At 53.1% G+C, this 19,160-nt stretch overlaps 1 protein-coding gene across 4 annotated transcripts in view; it reads right to left on the bottom strand.

The window, feature by feature from the left end:
- Positions 1-10,308: 10,308 nt before the first annotated feature.
- Positions 10,309-19,160, bottom strand: part of Zc3h12a (zinc finger CCCH-type containing 12A) — a 15,140-nt gene continuing 6,288 nt past the window's right edge. The window contains exons 1-6 of one of the 4 annotated variants that reach the window (XM_010625823.2): positions 18,810-19,151; positions 18,036-18,503; positions 13,997-14,136; positions 12,675-12,909; positions 12,031-12,137; positions 10,309-11,861 (exon numbers count right to left, since the gene is read on the bottom strand). In XM_010625823.2, coding sequence (XP_010624125.1) covers positions 10,990-11,861; positions 12,031-12,137; positions 12,675-12,909; positions 13,997-14,136; positions 18,036-18,469 — 1,788 coding nt within the window. In that variant the 5' untranslated portion in view covers positions 18,470-18,503; positions 18,810-19,151 and the 3' untranslated portion in view covers positions 10,309-10,989. Of the gene's footprint in view, positions 11,862-12,030; positions 12,138-12,674; positions 12,910-13,996; positions 14,137-14,248; positions 14,456-16,951; positions 17,261-18,035; positions 18,504-18,809; positions 19,152-19,160 lie in introns of those variants that run through there. The other 3 variants (XM_010625825.3, XM_019207725.1, XM_019207726.1) reach the window with 3 other exon arrangements.

Genomic DNA, 19,160 nt, shown 5'->3' with positions numbered 1-19,160 from the left:
GTGGTGGCACACGCCTGTCATGCCAGCATTTGGAAGGCTGAGGCAGGAGGATCACTGTGAGTTTGAGGCCAGCTTGGGTTACATCATGAGTTAAAAGGCCAGCCTGAGTTACATAGAGCCTGTCTCCAAGAAAAAAGAAAGAAAAGAACACCAAAAACAAAAGAGAACATGTTCTTGAATGAAGTGAAAGATGGTGTGAGAGGGGCCGGGGATTTAGCTCAGTGGCACCGTACGTTCCTCGCAAGTACAAGGTCCTGAGTTCGATCCCTGATACTAAAAACAAAAAATAGTGTGAGAGCCCGCACTACCCAAAAGAACATCCTTCCTTGTGGAGTCACTGGACTGAAGACCATGATGATTGTTACCTGTGTAGTGCCATGGTCACCTGCCTTGGCTGCCCATAGCGATCACTTGGGAAGCCTAAAAGTGCTACTGTCTGGGTGCCACCCCTGAGACTCTAAGGTACTTACTGGGGTTTCCTTCCAGACAGCCCCCAAGAAGCTGATAAGAAGCCAAGTTGAGAATCACTGCATTGGAGACTGATTTGATTTAAATCCTTTGCTGTGAGTCAGTGTTAGGGATAAGGTTTGGGGCCTCATTTTTCCTTGAAGCGTGTTTACCCTTAGTCCTTTACACCCATAGATAGCTTTGTAAGAAGTGTGCCCGTTGTGATGATATTCATAGAGTTGAATACTAGTGGATTCTGTTAGCAGAAAATGTCCATCTTGTCAGATGCACAACAGCTTTCACTCATGTTCACAAGAAAACTTTTTTTAAAAAAAGCTCAATAGGTTTTTTTTTTTTTGGTATCAGAGTATCAATGAGCTAAATCCCTGGCCCAAAACTCTTGACAGTTTGAAATGGCTTTTGCTTTGTTAGTAGAACTTTTTTTTTTTTTTTGGTTTTTTGAGACAGGGTCTCATTATGTAGTTGAGACTGACCTGGAACTCACTTTGTAGCTCAGGCTGGTCTCGAACTCACAGTGATCCTTCTGCCTCAGCCTCCTGAGTGCTAGGATTATAGGCACGCACCACGACGCCTGGCTGTAGCAGAATTCTTAATGTCAAGGTTTTTAAGGAAATAGTTTCTCCTGTGTAAATTGTTTCTTTAAACAAAAGCAAACAAACTCCAGGAGCTTTCTATATTCTTTGTCAATTTGTCCCCTTTTCTGGAAGGAAGGACTAGGATTCTGGGCTTTCCTTGACTCAGAAAAGCACCCAACAGACCTTAAAATACCTCAGCCACTCATAGTTTGGCATTTGCTGGATACATTTGCTCTTTAATAACAGGTGTTACTTCTGGTCATGGTGGCACATGCCTGGGTTCTTAGCGCACAGGAGGCTGAGGCAGGATTGCATAGTCAAGGCCAGCCTGGGCCACATTGCAAGTTCAAGGCCAGCCTAGATTACATAGTGAGACCTTGTCTCAGAACAAAATAGGTGTTTATTTATTATTGCAGTGCTCCGTATCAAATCCAGGCCTTTGTCATGCTAGACAGGTACTCTGCTGCTTAGCTGTACCTTCAGTCCCTGAAGGTATATTATTCAGAAGCCTATCTTCCATGTGTGAAATCATGGTTAGGGACAGGCTACTTGGTTTATACTTATTTTCCCTATAAAATGTAACAACTGATTAGGGGATCTTGCAATTTCCCTATTAGTTGTAAGTTGGCTGGGGATCCTGGAGGTAGTCAGATCTTTGCTGGGGGAGGAGGATACCTAGGGATTGAACCCACAAAGCCAAATTAGCCCTTTTAAAAATTTGAGACAGCCTCTCACTAAGTTGATAAATTGCCCACTTTGGGCTTGAATTTGCAGTCCTCCTGCTCCAGCCTCCCAGAGTGCTGGGATTGCAGCGTTGTACCATCCTACCTGCAAGTAGTCAAGTTGTAAGATATTGCTTAGTTTCCCTACATAGGGTCCTTTAGAAAATTGGACCAGTGGTTCCCTGCCTGCCACTTACCATGCTTGTGATGCTGAGCTTTGATTATCAAGTAAGTTTGCTTAACGTAAGATTAGGATGAGGTGATTACTTGGATCAAGTTATTTATTAAAAAAATGGTGCTACCCAGTTGTAGAGGCTCACACACCTGTAATCCCAGCACTCAGGAAGTAGAGACAGGATCCCTAGTCCAGAGCAGCCTGGGCAATTTAGACTCTCAAAGGAAGGCAGGAAGTGGGGAGAAAAGGAGGGAGGAAAGGCTATACTGGCTGAGGACAGTGTTGTTAGAGTTAACCCACTGGGTGGCCTGTATCCTCCCGTCTTGACCAGCATGCTAGCAATTCCCGAGTTGAAGTAGCCGCCAGCACCCCTAAGAAAGTGCTTGCTTCTGGGCCTGTCATCACTGGATCACTTGGGTTTGCAACAGTGCTTTGTTATATGTTATAGGGACAGAAAATGAATCGGTTTAAAGAACTAGAGTCACCCAAAGAGATTGATTCCTGGGATATGGGCCCTTTTCCCTTCTAATCCCGAGGGACTCATATTTGTTCATTTCTACCATCTAGGGATATTTGCTGTTCTGTACTTTATCTTTCTCCATTCTTGGGACTAGGTTGTCCGTTGCTCCTTTTGATAGTTACGAGAGATTAGGAAGAAAAAGAAAAGCCCAGGACTGCAACCTGCCCCCCCACCCCCTTTGGTACTGGAGATCAAACTTGTGAGCTTGTGCTTGCGAGGCAGGCGTGGTGCCACTGAGCTAAATCCCCAGCCTCAGCCCCTTTCTGCTAATATTCTTTGCCCTGTACTGGAAAGGTGGTGTTCGTAAAAAGCTTCGCGGGGTCTTGGATGGATTCTTCCCAGGACTGAGGATGTATCTTTTTAGACGCACAATGTTCGAAACACCATCAGACCCTCCGAGGTGAGGTGGAGAGCGAGGGGGAACAACCCACAGAGTAGACTGGAGTCATCAGATCCTAGAGGAGGACCTGTAGGGAAGCTGGCGGTGGGCAAGGCCAGGATGGGCTGCTGTGCTCCACGGGAGGGGCCGTCTGTTGTAGGGCTTTGAAGTGACCGAAGCAGTCATCAGTCCTTACGGGTGTTAAACAGTTCCCCATAACTGAGTTTAAGTTGTTTGTTTAGAAGAAAATCCTCATTCTCAAAGAGTAGAAAGCAGGCATTAGAATTATTTCCACCTCCAACCCTGAGCTTTTGGGTGCTGGGTGCTGTTAAGTACTCTATTTTGTAGAGTCATCTTGCCATCACCACCTCTGGTAAGAGAATTGAAATAAGTGTTAAGTAGCTTTTATTATTGGTACCAGGGATTGAACTCAGGACCTTGTGCTTGCCAGGCAGGCATTGTGCCGCTGAGCTAAATCCCTGGCCTTTAAATAGCCTATTCTTGAATTCTTGAAAGTTTCTTTTTTTTTTTTTTTGGACCAGGGATTGAACTTGGGCTTTTGCGCTTGTGAGGCAGGCGCTGGAACCACTGAGCTAAATCCCTGGCCCACTGAGCTAAATCCCTGGCCCGTAGTTTTGTTTTTGAGACAGTCTCACTCTGTAATTTAGGCTGGCTTTGGACTCAACTATATAGTCAAGGTTGGCCTTGAACTCATGACAGCCCTGCCTCAGCCTCCTGAGTGCTGGGATTATAGGCGTGAGCCACCATATCTGGCCTTGGGTGGTGTTTTGAAACTCTTACATTTTTGCATTTATGCAGACTTCTCTGACCCTCCATGTTATTCCAACTTTCGGAGGCATTGTTATGTTTAAACATTCAAACCTTAAGCTGAGTGTGATGATGGTCAGCTCAGCTATTTGAGGCTGGGACAGGAGGATCACATAATCCTCCAGCCTGAGCAATTTAGGGAGACCTGTCTCAAAAGTTCTTTTTGGGGGGTCAGGGATTTAGCTCTGTGGTTCCTCCATCTGCCTCGCAAGTGCAAAGACCCGAGTTCGATACCTGGTACCCCCCCCCAAATTATTTTTTTTTAATGTAGGGAGGGTGATAGTGCTGGCATGCAGCTCGGTGCAGGCCACTTGCCTGAGGTGTCTGAGGCTCTGGGTTCAGGTCCTCAGACAGCAAATAAGTAAACATACTTAAATAGAAAATGCTAACTCTGAAGCCCTGACTATATTGTGTGGGGAGGAAAAAGTGCATTTATTTCTCCCACGGAGGTGTCCTGTTAAGTGCCTAGGACAGTGACAGACATTAAAGGTACAGGGATGATGAGATGGAGGGGGTTGGAATTTTGCTTCCTGTGTCATTCAGAACGAGTGCTTTCTGTCTGAATCTTCTAAGTGGTGGGCTTCATGGTTCGAACAGCTTTCCAGTTTGAAAGTGAAAACTGTTAGCCTTTACAGGGCTGTGTCGAGTGGATGCTGGGCCTCACCTAGGGCAGAGTTCTTACGGGAGGGTGTGGGATGGCTGGATGTGAGGAGAAAGGATTCAGCCTTTGACGTGTGTTCGTTTTTGCTCTCAGCCTTACATATCTCTTAACTTCGAATGTGCTTGTGTAATATACATGAATGTTAGTTCATTAGTCCATGTAGATTACTTACGAATATTAAGTTGAACCACAAGAAACTGCTGATATTCACATTGTTTTGATCTATAAAAATGGTAGTTGCCATGGTTTAAAAATAAACTTGTGTGTGTTAGAGGGGTGTATATTCTAAGTTTTTACCGTTCGTGTGCTAGAGTGAACTTTGAGCTGGGCATGGTGGCACACACCTGTAGTCTCAGTTACTTGGGAGGTGGAGGCAGAAGTATCTCGAGTTCAGAGGCAGCTTGGGCAGTTTAGCGCAGCCCTATCTGAAAGAAAATTTTTTGGGGGGTTGGGAAAGGGTCTTGCTCTGTAATTCAGGCCAGTGTTAAATTCATAATGGAATCCAGTCTGGCCTTGAACTTGTGCCAGTTCTCTTGCTTCAGCCTCCCAAGTGCCGGGATTACAGGCGTGCTGAAAAAACAAAAAACAAAAAACTTTAAAGCTGGGTACTGTGTATAGCTCAGTGATGGAGGGCTTTCCTAGTGCATGTAAGGCCTTGGGTTCAATTTCAAATACTGCAAACAAAAAGAATAAACTTTGGAGACCCCTCGCTAATACAACCCTCCCCAGCTTGACATCTCTACCCTCATAATTTATTTCTGTACCCCAGGTAGAGTGGGTTTTCACAGTAATTTATTAACTTGAATGTATTCATATTTGTATTCATTATATCTTGGTCTGTTTGAGTTGCTGTAAAAAATAGCATAAATAGTGGTCTCACAAGAAACATTTCTAACAGTTCTGAGGCCAGGAGATTTAAGAGAAAGGCACCAGCAGATTCTGTCTGTTGAAGGTCTGATTTCTGACTCGTAGAGGACCCCTTCCTGCTGCGTCTTCACACAGTGGAAGAGCAACCAGCTCTCCCACAGGCCTCTGTAAGGCCTGATATAAGGACACTAAGCCCATTCGTGGGGCTCTAAAAATGCCCTTGTGATCTGATTATATTCCAGAGACCTCTCCTCCTAACCCATCACCTTGGAGTTAGAAGATTAACAGTTTTGGAGGAACACAGACATTCAGACCATAGCAACGCACAATAGCATATATGCAAACGAGCTGAGATGTGTTGAGTGATCAGTGAGTTCTCCTCTTCCCCAGCCACCAGTTCCCCTTCCCAGAGACAACCTGAGTGTCAGTGTGTCCTTCCAAGGGAGCTAGGTACACAAATGAGCAGTAGACATACATACAGGTAGGTGTCTGTTTACAAAGATGGTATAGCATATTGGACCCTGTTCTGTCCTTGCTTTTTCCTTCTAGCAGTCTAGCCCAGAACACATTCCAAATGCAGTTACCAGGTCATTTTTTGCTGGCTCCTTAATATTCCATTGCACGAGTGTACCAGAGTTGACCTAACCAGTGCTCTGTCGATGGTATCAATATTCTTTCCCATCTTACTGAGAGTCTTGTAGTGAGGACATGTCATGTTGCACGTGTGTGCCTATACGGTGAAGTCGTGGCATTGGGACTGCTGAGGCACAGGGTCTGCAGCTCAGGTGACTTGGAGCACTAGGTTTCCTCCAGTGCCAATGCCGCTCATGGGGATAGGACTGAGTCTGTTTCCCCACATCCTGCTACAGTGATAGGGTTGAAACGTGGTGTCTCCTTGTGCTTATAGCAAATGTGAATCATTTTTCCCCTCCTTTTCCACTTGAGTTCATTGGATCTTTTTTTTTTTTCCTTCTTCTTCCTTAGCAGTGCTAGGGAATCAAACCCAGGGCCTTGTGTGTGCTGGCGAGGTGCTCTGCACTGAGCTGTACATTGCCAGCCTGTGGGGTTTTCTTGGGTACTGCATCACCTGGAACTCTTGGAACTTTCTGGACCTTTAGACTTTGCAGGAGGCATTTCAGTGACCTCTGGTGTTGCTTTCCAGGGTGGAGCTGCTAGTGCCATTAAGAATTCCTTGCTCGCTGGGCGTGGTGGCGCACGCCTGTAATCCCAGCACTTGGGAGGCTGAGGTAGGAGGATTGCTGTGAGTTCGAGCCCAGCCTGGGCTACATAGTGAGTTCCAGGTCAGTCTCAACTACATAGTGAGACCCTGTTTCAGAAACCAAAAAAAAAAAAAAAAAAGAATTCCTTGCTCAGACAGTCGGATTTGGTGATGTAGGCCTGAAATGCCAGCTGGGAAGCAGAGACAGGACGATTGCAAATTTGAGCCCAGCCTGGGCAACATAGTGAGTTAGTGAGATCCTGTCTTAAAATTAAAAAATGAAAGAAATGAGTATATAGCTCAGTGTGAAGGTCCTAGATTCAGGTATCAGTAACACACACACACATGAAAAGTCTTCGCTTAATAAAAATATTAGGGAAAAAAAGAATTCCTTAATTCTACTACAGTACTTTAAATTCCATGTTGTTGTTCTCCTAGATCCTTGTATCCAAGGCCGTTACTTGAGACCAGTGCTAGTGGTCACCTTGATTAGGCAGGCTGCTGCTCCTCAGGCAGTAGTAACAGGAGGGACCAGCAGGTGGCAGGCAGGGCATCAGGTGGTCCTTAGCCAGCCTCTGAAGAGCAGCCAGAATCCCGGCATTTGGAAGCTTCCCTTCCCTGACCTCCCAGCAACAGGCCACCTTAGTGGGGTGGGGTGCCTAGCCTTTCCTCCCACCTACACTTGCTGCCATCTCTTAAACTGGTAAGATCATCAGCAGCTGCCTTGAAAGGTGCTTCAAGAGGCCACGCCTCAAGATGACAGCCGGATCTCCTTCCTCTCCAGGAACTAGCTGGAAGGGTTTACCGCCCTGGCCTAGGATGGCTCGGGTTTCCTTAATTACAGGGCTCCACTTCCTGCATCTTTTCAGCCAAATCTCTCACACCCTTCCCATGAAATAGGAGATCCCAGGAACAGGTCCATACCACCTCTTTCTTACCCACTCTGCTGAAGGATAAGGAAAAAGAATGAGCCAGGGGTTTGAGAAGCCCTTGGCTGCCATCCTTTGGGCCTGGGCTCTGGCTGACCGGTGATACTGCCCTCCCCTCAACTTCTGTGTTCTGTGCTAGAGGCTGATTGAGCAGCTCCCTGGGGACAGGGGCTTGCCCTTTTGTGCAGGCTTTAACCCCCAGACCTGGGGAAGGGCTGGGCAGAGGACTTGGCTGGTTGGAAGAGGGAGAGAGTGGTGGCTGCATGGATGAGTGTGGGCCTCTTCCAAGCCGCTGTGCACCCTCTCGCTGCAGGAAGCTAGTAGTGTTTGGGTTGTTAGCAGCACTGGGACGGCCTTGGGAGCTGTTCCCCTGGATCCCCAAAGCTCTTCTGCTCTTAGTTTAGGTCTCTAGATCCTCAGGGAATGACAGGTTGTCCCCTAGTTTGGAGTGGGAGACAGGCAGAGAGCAGTGAAATGTGAGCCCATCCTGTGCTGATTTGGTCTCAGCCAGGGAAGCCAGAGGTTTCACGTCCTCCTGGCTTCTGTGCAGCCTGTTCCCCAAGGGGGTTAACCTTTGCAAGACAGAACTTGTAAGAAAATTCTGGCTGGGCTCCTGCTGGCACGAGCCGGAGGGCAAGGTGGAGGGTGTGGAGGTGTGAGAAAAGGCGGGCAGGAGGCTGCTCCGTCCTTCCCAGGTCATTTCCCAACTGTGCGGGAATTTGCGGCCTCACCAGTTTCCCCAACAGCCTCTTGGATCCTGGAACCAGGAAAACGGAAGGAAGAAAGCAAACTTGATCCCTTCTAGCACAGGTGCCCAGCTGTGGTTTCAGGAGCGACATTCCGTCTCTGCCACCTTGAAAACTCACATGTGGAGGTGCAGTGGCCCAGGCAGCTGAGGCCCAGAGGGAAGTGAGTTGCCTAGGGCTACCTGCTCCTGATTGTGGCTCATACCCGGGCCTCTGCCCCTCCTGCTGCCACCATGTGAACAGAGGTGTTCTCTCACCGTGAGAGAATTGAGCACTGTGTCCCTTTTACAGGTAAGGAAACTAAGGCCATCTGAGTAAATGCCACCCATGGAAGCTGTTTGGACAGTGGGGCGGGAGGTACTGGGGAGGACTTTGGAGTTACAAATACAAGTCATGAGAAAGAAACACTCTGGGCAGTGGGCCTGGCAGCCTCTTAGTAGCTCTGCCTGGAAGCCAGATTGAGAAAGAGGCCTGGAGGGGAGGCTCCAAACTGGGTGGCTGGTCTAGTCTGGCTGCACCTGTTGGGAAAACAGGATGCAAGCTTAGGCCGTAGGAGGCACTGAACTGGCCTGACCCTCCTGGGGCCCAGCCCTAGCTGGCACCTGCTCGGTGGACCTTGTTGATGTCTGTCAGTGAGCCAGCAGGGCCACATGTAGCCTCTTGGCATGAGCCACGGCCAGCAGGGATTAATGCCACACTCCCCCTGCCTGTAGGGTTGCTCATTAGCCTCCCCTACGCCCCCTTAGCAACCACAAGCTCGTGTGGTCAAGAAGCAGGTGTGAGCAAGCTTCCTGCTTTTTCCCTTCCGGGTGATCTCCTAGGCCTTCAGCTCCACTTAATTTCAGCTCCAAGCTAGAAGATTCCTGTGTGAATGTTGTAAAGTGAAGAGGGTTGCCAGGTTTGGAGCTGGGGGCACCCCCACCTTCCCATCCCTGCAGGAGCCCAAGTTATTGTAAACTGGTGTGTGGAATCTTTCCCTCCCTCAGGTTTAGGTCAGGGGCTCTCAACGTCCTGCCCAGCCTGGCTCCGTGGGACCTTGGGCAAGTCACTCGACACTGCCAAGTGGCCGATAACGAACTGGATGGTCTGGTATTTTAGCTTCTTGTCCCATAAAAGACAGAGGCCCATAAATAGCTTTTTAATCTGGAATATAGTTCTTTATTGGAAAAAATGGAAATAAGGCAATAGTAGATATTTCGTTGTGCAGAAAACACTGAGGAGGCTGGGACCAACAGGTACAGGGACACCTTCGAGAATGTGTGGGAGGCTTCAGTGTCACGCTTGTCAAAACCCTTTCCACACTGCGCGGCTCCCTGCCCTAGTCTCAGGCTTCTAGAGTATGTTCAGGGTGTAGGAGGAGGCAGGATTGCCAGTGTGGCTTTGTCTCCCATTGGCTGCATACAATCAGGTTTAAAAAAAACAAACTACAGGTACTATAAAAAGCTTCACAAAACAGGTAAGACGTTCAAAGACCTGGTGATGAAAACTGTATTTTTCTCATTTCCTCCAACTGATTGTACTTGAGGATCATCTGATAGCTCCCATTTTCACTAAATATGTAACATTTACACCCATTTTGGAGGAGGGGGAACGGATGGGAATAACTTTCTGCCTGGCCTCGTTCCTCTGGGTCTAGATGAGAAGTCTGAGCGGGTGGATGGAGGGAAAAGCCCTGTGAACACAGCCCACAGGGAGTCACACTGGAGCCCTCTTAATGAGCAATTACTGTGTGCCAGGCATCCCGTCATACACAGCACATATGATCTCATGTAATCCTTCTGACAACCCTGTAAAAGGTAGGTGCCATTATCTGCATTTCATAGATGAGGAAACTGAGGCCCAGTGAGGGACAGTCACTTGTCCCAGGTGACACAGTCAGTGGCGGAGCCAGTTGAATTTGGAACCAGGGCCCCCGGACATCCTAGAGGCCACCCTGGCATCACCTCCCCACGCTGCTCTGCAGTACAGTGGTATTTGGGAAGAAGGGGCCAGAGCCGAGCTCCCAAGGGCTGCCCACCCCACCTCACCTCAGCCAGCTCATTTCCCACAGCCCTGTTCTTAAAAGGCTCCTATGGCTGCTGGGCGTGGTGGCTCACGCCTGTAATCCCAGCACTCGGGAGGCTGAGGCAGGAGGATCGCTGTGAGTTCGAGACCAGCCTGGGTTACATTGTGAGTTCCAGGTCAGTCTCAACTACATCGACCCTGTCTCAAAAAACAAACAAAAAAAAAGCAAAAAAAGGCTCATAGGGTTCTTTATTGATGTCTGATGGGAGGAAGGCCTTCCCACTTACAATACTTAAAACTTACACCTGTACACAGCATATACACATCCCACCACTTTTGGGGAAGGACAAAGTGGGGAACAGGCCCCTGGATCCCTGGCAGGGGTGACAGGACCGGTGGACAGAGGTGAGTTACTAAGAAGCATCTTGCTTACTGACATGAAGCCTTGTGCCCTGAGAGCACAATGAGGCCTCATTGGCGTAGAGGAGGGCCTCGGAGGACAGGCACATGGTGCCCAACTACCCGGCGGAGCCGGAGTCCCAGGGACGGGGTGGAGGTGGGGGCTGCGCACAGGGCCCCCGCCCGAGCTTCTGCTCCCCCAGGCCTCCCTCCCCGTCCTGAGAGAATAGGGTTTGGGCCTCAGCCACGGACCAACGGCCTTACAGGCAGCGTCTCCTTAATGACAGAGATACAATGTGTATCAACAGGGTGATCACTTCTGACCCACTCAGGCGATGGCCGGAGGTGCTGTGTGGGCCAGAACCAATCCTACAGTATCTTTGGTTTAGGGGTTCCCTTCCCTACTTGGGTCCTCCTCTCCAGCATACAGGGAGGCCTTGGCTGGAATGGACCTCCTGAGTGCAGCCCAGCTGCCTCTTGCGGGCCACACTGCCAGCCTACTCACTGAGCTGCTGAGACTTGTAGGAGAGGATCTCAGCAGCCAGCTGCTGGGGGTCCAGGAGCTGTGGGAAGCGCCCCATCACGGCCTCCACCAGGTGTGGTGGGAAGACGCCACACAGCTTGGTATACACATTGGCCCGCTCCTTGGCCAGGCTGCCCGCCCCGCCCCAGGGGCCTCTGGCAGTCCCTGGGCCTGGCACTAGGGGCTCCTGAAGGACCGGGGTGGGTGGGGGCAGTGGGTACGGCTCAGACCAGTACTCTCGAGGTGGAAAGGCAGGTGGCAGGGGACTGTAGTCAGCAGGGACACTGAAGTGGCCGGCACCTATAGCCCTTCCAAAGGCTGGGAAGGCAGGAGCGGCTGGGAGCTCCGAGCCAAAGGTGCGGTAGCCAGTATAGGGGCCCCGAGTTGGGCTGGGCTCACTAAGGCCTCCCGCTCGCACACCCCACAGTTCTGACATCTGGCTCTCCAGGGAGCCGATGCCCGAATCCAGGCAGTCCTGGGAGGTGTGGGGGAGGGAGTCCAGGGTTGGTGGGAGCCAGTCTGTGGGCCCGAAGCTGCCACCACTGCCCCCGCTATGTGGGAGGCTCCTACCCACAGGGGCAAAGCTCTTTGTCTGCCCCTCCTGGTGGGGCCCTGGGGCTGCCTGGGCCCTCAGCTTCTTGCCATCTAGGCTGCTCTGGTCACCTTCCGTGGGCAGAGAGCCGGACTGAGAAGGTGAAGGCTGCTGGCTGCTTCTGTCCTTGCCTGGGGTCCTGGGGGGTGACAGGAGCGCGTTGGCACGGAGCTCATCAGCCACGGAGCGCTGGGGGCGGCTTGGCCGCTCGGGATGGAAGAATCGGCACTTGATCCCATAGGTGCATTTCCTCCCTGGGAGAGAGAGGGAGAGGGGCTCTAAGCAGGTGGCAGATGAGCTTGGGGCTGGGAGGTCCAATGACAGTCTCGGGTCTTGTGTGTGCTAGGCAACGTGGGGACATAGACTCGGTGTGAGGAGGGCAGGGCCGAGGAGGGCTATGGAGGGCAGACCTGGCTCTCATACCATAGGGGCACGGCTGCTTCCGGTGCTCGGAAGAGAGTGGCTTCTTCCGCAGGAAGTTGTCCAGGCTGGGGCCGTGCCGGCCCAAGGGATCGTCAGGGGGCATGAACCTGTGGAGGGCAAAAGGAACTCTCAGGAGGTGGGAGACATGAGAAACAGCTTCGACATGCTAAGGAACAGGCAGGATGGCTGGGCTTGCTAATCCGAAACCTAACCCTAATACTGTCCGTAAGATGTCTCAGAACTCTGAGCTCTTGGTGGGGTCACCCCTTGGAAGTGGGGGTGCCTAAGTCCAGAGGGCCACAGACAAGGGCTACCTTTAGGGCACCTCCCAGGCTCTGAGGTCATCGCGAGGCTGCAACCCGAGTACCTGAGACTCAGGCTACATGGGTCCCCAGGAGCCCCTGCTGGAGAGAAGCAGGGCAGCTCAGGAGAGCTTTCCTGAACACGGCCCCTATCCTGACTCCAGTGCTACTACTCCAGCTCCTAATCAAAACGCTCCACCCCATCCGGCCTGCTGTCTGCTGCCCATCTCACTACCCGTGCTCCCTGGCACCCACACCATCCCTTCCTGCAGAGCCCACCCTAACCCCCCCTTCCCAAAGATGACCCCCAAGCCCGTCGGGTCCCCTCTGGCGGGAACGTACTTGTCATTGACGAAGGAGTACATGAGCAACCGTTCCTCAATGAAGCGCTTCCACTCCTGCCGCTCACCCTGCAGATCTCGGTATGTGTCGTTGGACACCACGATCCCGTCGGACTCGTAGGCCAGCTTCACAATAAAGCGGTCGTCATAGCACACCACCCGCTTGCCACCAACACGCCTGGATGGTGTGAACACCAGGATCTTCTTCTTTTCCAATTCTCGAAGGATGTGCTGGTCTAGGGATGACAAGACACAGGTCATGGTGCATCCAGGACCCAGAGCCAGACCTGAAAGGCTCCCTCAGCTAGTGGCCAGGCTCGGGCTGTTAATGCACATGTTCACAGGGGCAAAAACCAGTTCTGCCAAGGCCACAGTTTGGCAGTTTGCTGCCTGGAGACCTAAAACACCTGAGCACAGAGCCACTTGTCCCTCTCGGCAAGCACTCTGAGCCCGGAACTGGCCCTCTGCCTCAATTTCTGTGGGCTGCAGGCCTGTTCAAGCCAGGGGGTCTAGGCTTTGGCTGTTATCCCCAGCAGTCCCGTAGGGGTCCAGGAAGAAGTGTCTGGGTTCTGTCCCTTGGTAGGCAGGACAAGGCTATTGGCTTCCATTTGGAAGGAGCCCACAGCCCCAGCCAGCCTGCCCCTACTTCTCCTGATTTCTAGAGAAACAGACTCAGTTTTTATTCCCAAGGCTAGGGTGGGGGCTCCCCATCCCATTTTACGGATGCGAAGTCGATCAGAGCAGTGCTGATCCATCCTTGCCTGAGTCACAGAGCCAGCATGTTTTTGGTACTGGGGATCAAACTCAGGTCCTTGCGGTTGCGAGGCAGGTGGCAGCACCACTGAGCTAAATCCCCAGCCCTACCATGGTTTTTTGACACAGCATCTTCCTTGGCCTTGAAATCACTACATAGTCCAGGCAGGCATCGAACTCGTGGCAATTCTCCTGCCTCAGCCTCCTAAGTGCTGGGATTACAGGTGTGTGCCACCACACCTGGCTGCATGAGCCAGCACTAACTGTGCTGTCTTGGCCCAGAGCACACAGCTTTAACTAAGCTGTGCTGCCTCTCTGCCACTGGGGGTGCTGAGTGACAGACCACCGGTGGGATGAGGGAGATGACCAGTGTCTGAGGCAGAGGGCTAGACAAAGTAACTTCCAGTGAGCACTGTTCAGATCAGGGCTGCTGGGCAAAGCGAAAATGGGAAAGAAATACTAGACCCCGCCCGATCTGGAAGGTGGCCAGTCCTGCCCACAAGGTCCCTCCTGCGGGGAAACAGGGCCCCTGTGGCAGTGGACTGTCCCACCTCCGGAGTGACCACATACCTGAGATGGGTACATCGGGCCGAGGCTGTTCCTTCCTCCAGGACGGTACAAACACTGTGATGTCTGTGTGACCCCGCTCCAGAAACCAGTTCACAGCCAGCAGGATGCCTCGGCAGGAGAAGACCTCCTTGTTCCCGTGGCTGGGAGACAGTGAGAGGAGGGACAGGTCAGTCCACAAGGGTAGCCACATGCTATCACCGAGGCTGGCCTCAAGGCAGCGGGGGCTCAGGCCCCAGCCCTCTGCTGGCTCACAGTGTGGGGATTTTTCCTGAGATTCCATTTCCTGGAGAGAGGATCCACCCAGGAATCCAGTAGTGCTTGCTCCCCACGGTGGAGGAGGGTCGGCCACTTGCAACACACCTGGGGGTGGGGACGGCACTGGGAGACTCCCAGTTCCCGCCCCACCCGGGGGGGGGGCACAGGGACCACAGGGACACAGATGTGCACACACTGCCTGAGTCACCTCCACGTCAGCAGGGCTGCCCGGGGAGGGGGTGGGGGAAACACCAGTCTGGCTAACTGGAGAGAAACCAGATTAAACCGGATTGAAGTTCAGTCTGTGTGCAGAGCCTCAGGCTGGACCCCAGAGGGCGCGGGGAAGGGCTGGCCTTCCCACCCTTCCACCAGGGCAGGAAATGAATGGGCCTGAGGAGCTGTCAGCATGAAAGTGAAAGGCCTCTGGTTTTCCTCAAAATATGCCAGTTCCCTGCAGTGCTGCCCCCCCCCCGTGCTCTCCTTACCCTTGTTGGAAGAGGGCATGACACAAGGCACAAAGATGGTCAGGAAGTCACTGGCGAGTGCAGTTAGGAACCCTAGGAGAACCTGGCCAAGGCTCTGGGGACCAGACACCTCACCCAGAGGTGGTGGGTGGCTCTGGCTCTCAGTTATTCTGTCTGAAAAATAGGCCCAGCAGCCTGCAGCTTCCTTAATCCACATCAGTGTCGGTGAGACAACTTTCCTGTCGGTGAGACAACTATCCTATCGGCTGGAGGCCAAAGTTGGTCTGGCGATGGGCTGCAACAGGCTTGGGCTGGCTCCTTTCCCCAGCAGACCCTGCCTCTCACTGGCCCGGTGGTGAGCAACTCGGATTCACATTTGGCAAGTTAAACAGAATAAATGTTACGCAAAAGAGGCAAGTCCAGGACAGACCACATCCTGTGACTCTGGAGGGTGGGGGCAGTGACAGCTGGAGTCCTAAGAGAAGGTAAAGCAGGAGTCACAGCTAGGGGGCGTGCAGGCTGTTTGGGGGTGAGGCTGGGGCTCCAGGGTCTAAAGGTCTCCTTCAATGGAAAGGAGACAAAGTCCAGCCCCTAGGCAGCACTCAGCTCAGAAAGTTAGCATACATAGAGGGCTGTGCACCAGGCTGTTCTAAGTGCATCATGTGCAAAGCCACAGGGGCGGGGGGACTATCAATCCTGTCTTCTTTCTCCTCGGTGCAGATGAGAAAACCATGATCCAGAGAGGATAACTCAGTCATCAGGGTCACACAGCAAAAACAGTGGGGAGCAGAGCTGCACGCTTATGCTTGGACCAGTGCCAAGACAGGGACAAAGCCTGAGGGTGGAGAAAGCTCAGGGACAGTAGAGGGCAGAGCCATCAATTCATCCTTACAAGGCTTCTGACAGAGAAGGAAAGGGGGTGCTCCTGGTAAGGGATGGAAACTGAACCCAGGTCTGGGGCTGCCACATTGCCTTCCTGTCCCTGGAACAGAAGGCTCACAGTTTATTTGGGAGCAGAAACCTCCAAGACTTGAGTTCGAACAAAGCCGCTTGAGGCAGGACAGCAGGCTAGGGATAGGAGAAATGATCTAGCAGAGCTGGCAAATTAGTCTCCCGTGCTGTCACTCTCCCTGTCCTCCGCTGTTTTCTGAGGCCTGTGGGGGTGTGGCCGCCTCAGGCGTGGCCCCTTGTGCCAAGTGTAAAACAGGCACAAACTCCACTTGCTTCTTCTGGAACACTTGTGTGTGCGCGCGTGCCCCTCCTGGCCTGCATCTTTACATCTTGGGACTTCGAGGGGTGCCAGAATTCTTGGGGTGTGTACTGCCTCCGGGCACTGAAACCTTGGCTGGGAACAAGTGTGCTGTCTGCTGCCCTCGCACTGGGCACATTTTCTCAGGAAGCGAAGAAGGCCCTTCTCCAGGCGGAAGCAGAACCCAGCAGCCTGGAGCTTTCCCCAGCAGTGAATCCAGTCCCTCTCCGCAATGAGGAAGCTCGGCTGCGTCAGCTGTGCTGGTGGGTGGGGCAGCGGGCACAGGATAACCAGACATCCTCTCACCCCCACCTGCCCTCACTACGACCCATTAGTCCGAATGGCTGGACCTCTAACCTGGCTAGCCAGACTGCTAGGATGCGTAGAGGGAGGCTCCAGCTTGGCTGCTGCCGCCCCAGGACAGAGGAGAAGGTTGGGCCAGGCTCCCCAGGTGAAAAGATCTGCTGGGGTTGGGTATGACTAGTGGAGAAAAATTCCCGTAGAAGGAAATAGAGGTGAATTTCCCCACAATTTGCATACGGTGGGGGCTAGCCCGCCTGCCCTTGGGGGGAAGGGTGGCAGGGCAGGAACCCAGCAGCGGCTGAGACAGGAAGTCTGAGCCTGGAATTCCCCTCTAGCGGCTGCCCTGGTTCAGACACCTCTGGCAAGCAGGCAGGCAGGCAGGTGGTTCTCTCTCTTCAGCTTGGCCCTCTGAACACCCAGTTGCTATCCACCTCCTCCACCCCAAGTCCTTTCTCCTGCCAGGATACGAACACAGGCAGCACATGGCTGTCTCCAGGTGCAGCCACTCCAGGCTCGCGTCCCCAGGGGAAGCAATCCAATAGCATTCACCTGGAGCCTGAGATGACCCCTAACTCTCAAAGGGCAGCCCTCTGGCACGGAAACCAGTGTTTCTCAGCCCCTCATCCAAGATCGACCCATTTCAGAGATGGCAGAGTGACCTAAAGTGGTGGGAAGAGGGCTCACCTGCATACCTGCTGAGCTTGGCCAGGACCAGTTGGACAGCTCACTCGCCCCTGCTGGGCTAGGAGAAGGTGGGGCCAAATGCCAGGTTGGGCAGAGGCTGACTTTATGGCAGCCTCAGGCAGCCCACTTGGGAGATGCCGCTGGGCAGCAGCAGAAGATGCCCTTCCCACCTTCCACCGTGTCAGGGTCTCCCCTTGTCTGTGCCAACAGGAACTTTTCCTTGTGAGTGATCCACCCACTCCTGACTCACCAGCCACTCTGCGGGGAACTGGAAGAAAGCAGGCTGGAAGGTGGGGCCAGGACTGAAGGGAGAAGTCAAGTCAGGGCTCCTTGAAGTTGGCAGCAGCCCTGGTCTCACCCTCCGCCCCTCATCCCGTGCCCTCCAAGCACCATGGAGGGACATTAGAGTTGAGTCCTGCCTCTGGCCCTGGGAGCCTCAGAGCATTAGGCCTTCCTCTCCCACCCACGAGCCAGCCAGCTCCAGCCATGAGGTTATTCCTGGCCATGGCTGTGAAGGTCTCAATAGCTGAGCCTTCTTCCATGGGAAACCAGGGACCAGAAGGCCTCAGAAGACGCCGCCTTGAATGATAATCAAATAATGCCAACTGCTGTTTATACAGACTGCCTCACTCCCACTCCCCACAAGGACCACCTGGGCGAGGGTTCGCTCCATCCCACAGATGAGGAAAAGTCTCAGAGCGGTTAAGTGGCTGGCTCCTGAGAGAACTGAGCCCGCAGGTTAATGCCCAGCAGGGCCTGCCTCACGTCAAGTAGGAGGCATCGAGACTGAGAGGGCCGGTCTCAGGAGAGACCCACAGCATATGGCGAGCACCAGGGCCAGAGAAGGACCTGGATTCGAACCCTTACTCCATCATTAAGAGGTAGTGTGACATTGTTCACCGTGCTTCTATCCCTATGACAGTCCTACAAAACCCACTTTGAACAGGTCACTAGGTTTAAGGGAGCCTCTTGCACGCAGAAGGATCTCACACAGGTTCCTGCCATCCACAGTCCAAGGCCCTTTAAAGAGCGGCCCACACATCACCTCCACTCCATGCATCTTCTTCACAGAAATGACACATACCTCATGGCCACATTGCTCCCATCAATTACCACTGGCCTCAGGTCACTGCCCTCTTTGTCCTCCTCTGGGAGAGAGGGCTCCAGAGTGGGAGCCTTGGGGGTGCCCCCGCCGCGGGGTACCAGAGGGGGCTGTGGGCAGGGCTCTGGCAAGGACTGGCGCTCACGCTCCGTGGCTGAACAATGCGTCACCAGCTCCCCCAGCACCGTGTTGGTGTCGGCCTGGATGCCCAGCTTCTGCAGGACGCTGTGGATCTCGGAGGCCGAATAGCCCAGCTTCCGGAAGAAGTCCACCTTCATCTGCAGCTCCGAAGAAGCCGAGGCATCCTCAGCAGCTGGCTGGTGGGTTCCCCGACAGCTGTGGCTGTCCTCAAGACCCCACAGACTCATGGCCGGCCTCGTTTCCAGAATGGGCCTCTCTTCACAAGGGTCGTTCATATCTCAGGCTCCCGGAAGGCACCCGCCACAGCTCCTGTGGGGCAACCACAGGGTTAAGGACGGAGACAAGCACTCTGTCATCCTCTCTCCCACCTGTTCCACTCCACAGCTGAGGCAACAATGCAGCGGCCAGCTTTCTTCGTGAGTCAGCTGCAGTGTCCCAGCTAGGGATTACCACTCCCATTACATACAGGGGTAAACCGAGGCACGGACAGCAGGTTTTGGCTCAAGGTCATCCAGCTGTGTGCCGGTGACACAAGAATCCGAACTTAGTTTGACTCCACCCCCAAGCCCACCCCTACGCTAACTCGGGGGACCCAGAAGGAAGGGCGGTGCTCACAGATGGAAAGCCGGGGCTGGAAGCGCGCTGGGGTAGGAGAGGCTTCCCCGTCGAGGCCATCGCCCTCTTCTGCCCGCCCCACACGCAGCAGCCTCGTCCCAGGAGGCGTAGACCCCATGGCCAGACTCTTCAGGCCAGGGCAGGGCAAGTTTCTGGGGTGAGCCCTCGGGGAGAAAAGTTGCTGGGAGACTGTGGTTGGCTGCCGGGCGCCGGTAACACTAACGAAGTGGCGGCCCAGAGACTCGCCCTCTCTCCGTGCCCCTGCGCTGGGCTCCCCCAACTTGGGTTGAGGGGGGCGGTTCTGAGGTCTGTCCTCCGCCCAGACCCCGTCGGCGCCCCACCCCCACGCTC

This window comes from Fukomys damarensis, unplaced genomic scaffold (genome assembly GCF_012274545.1).
Source record: "Fukomys damarensis isolate Sample0158 unplaced genomic scaffold, DMR_v1.0_HiC HiC_scaffold_23, whole genome shotgun sequence".
Classification (NCBI taxonomy): Eukaryota; Metazoa; Chordata; class Mammalia; order Rodentia; family Bathyergidae; genus Fukomys; species Fukomys damarensis.
Note: the sequence above shows the minus strand (reverse complement) of the source record. Positions and strands in the feature narration are given on the sequence as shown.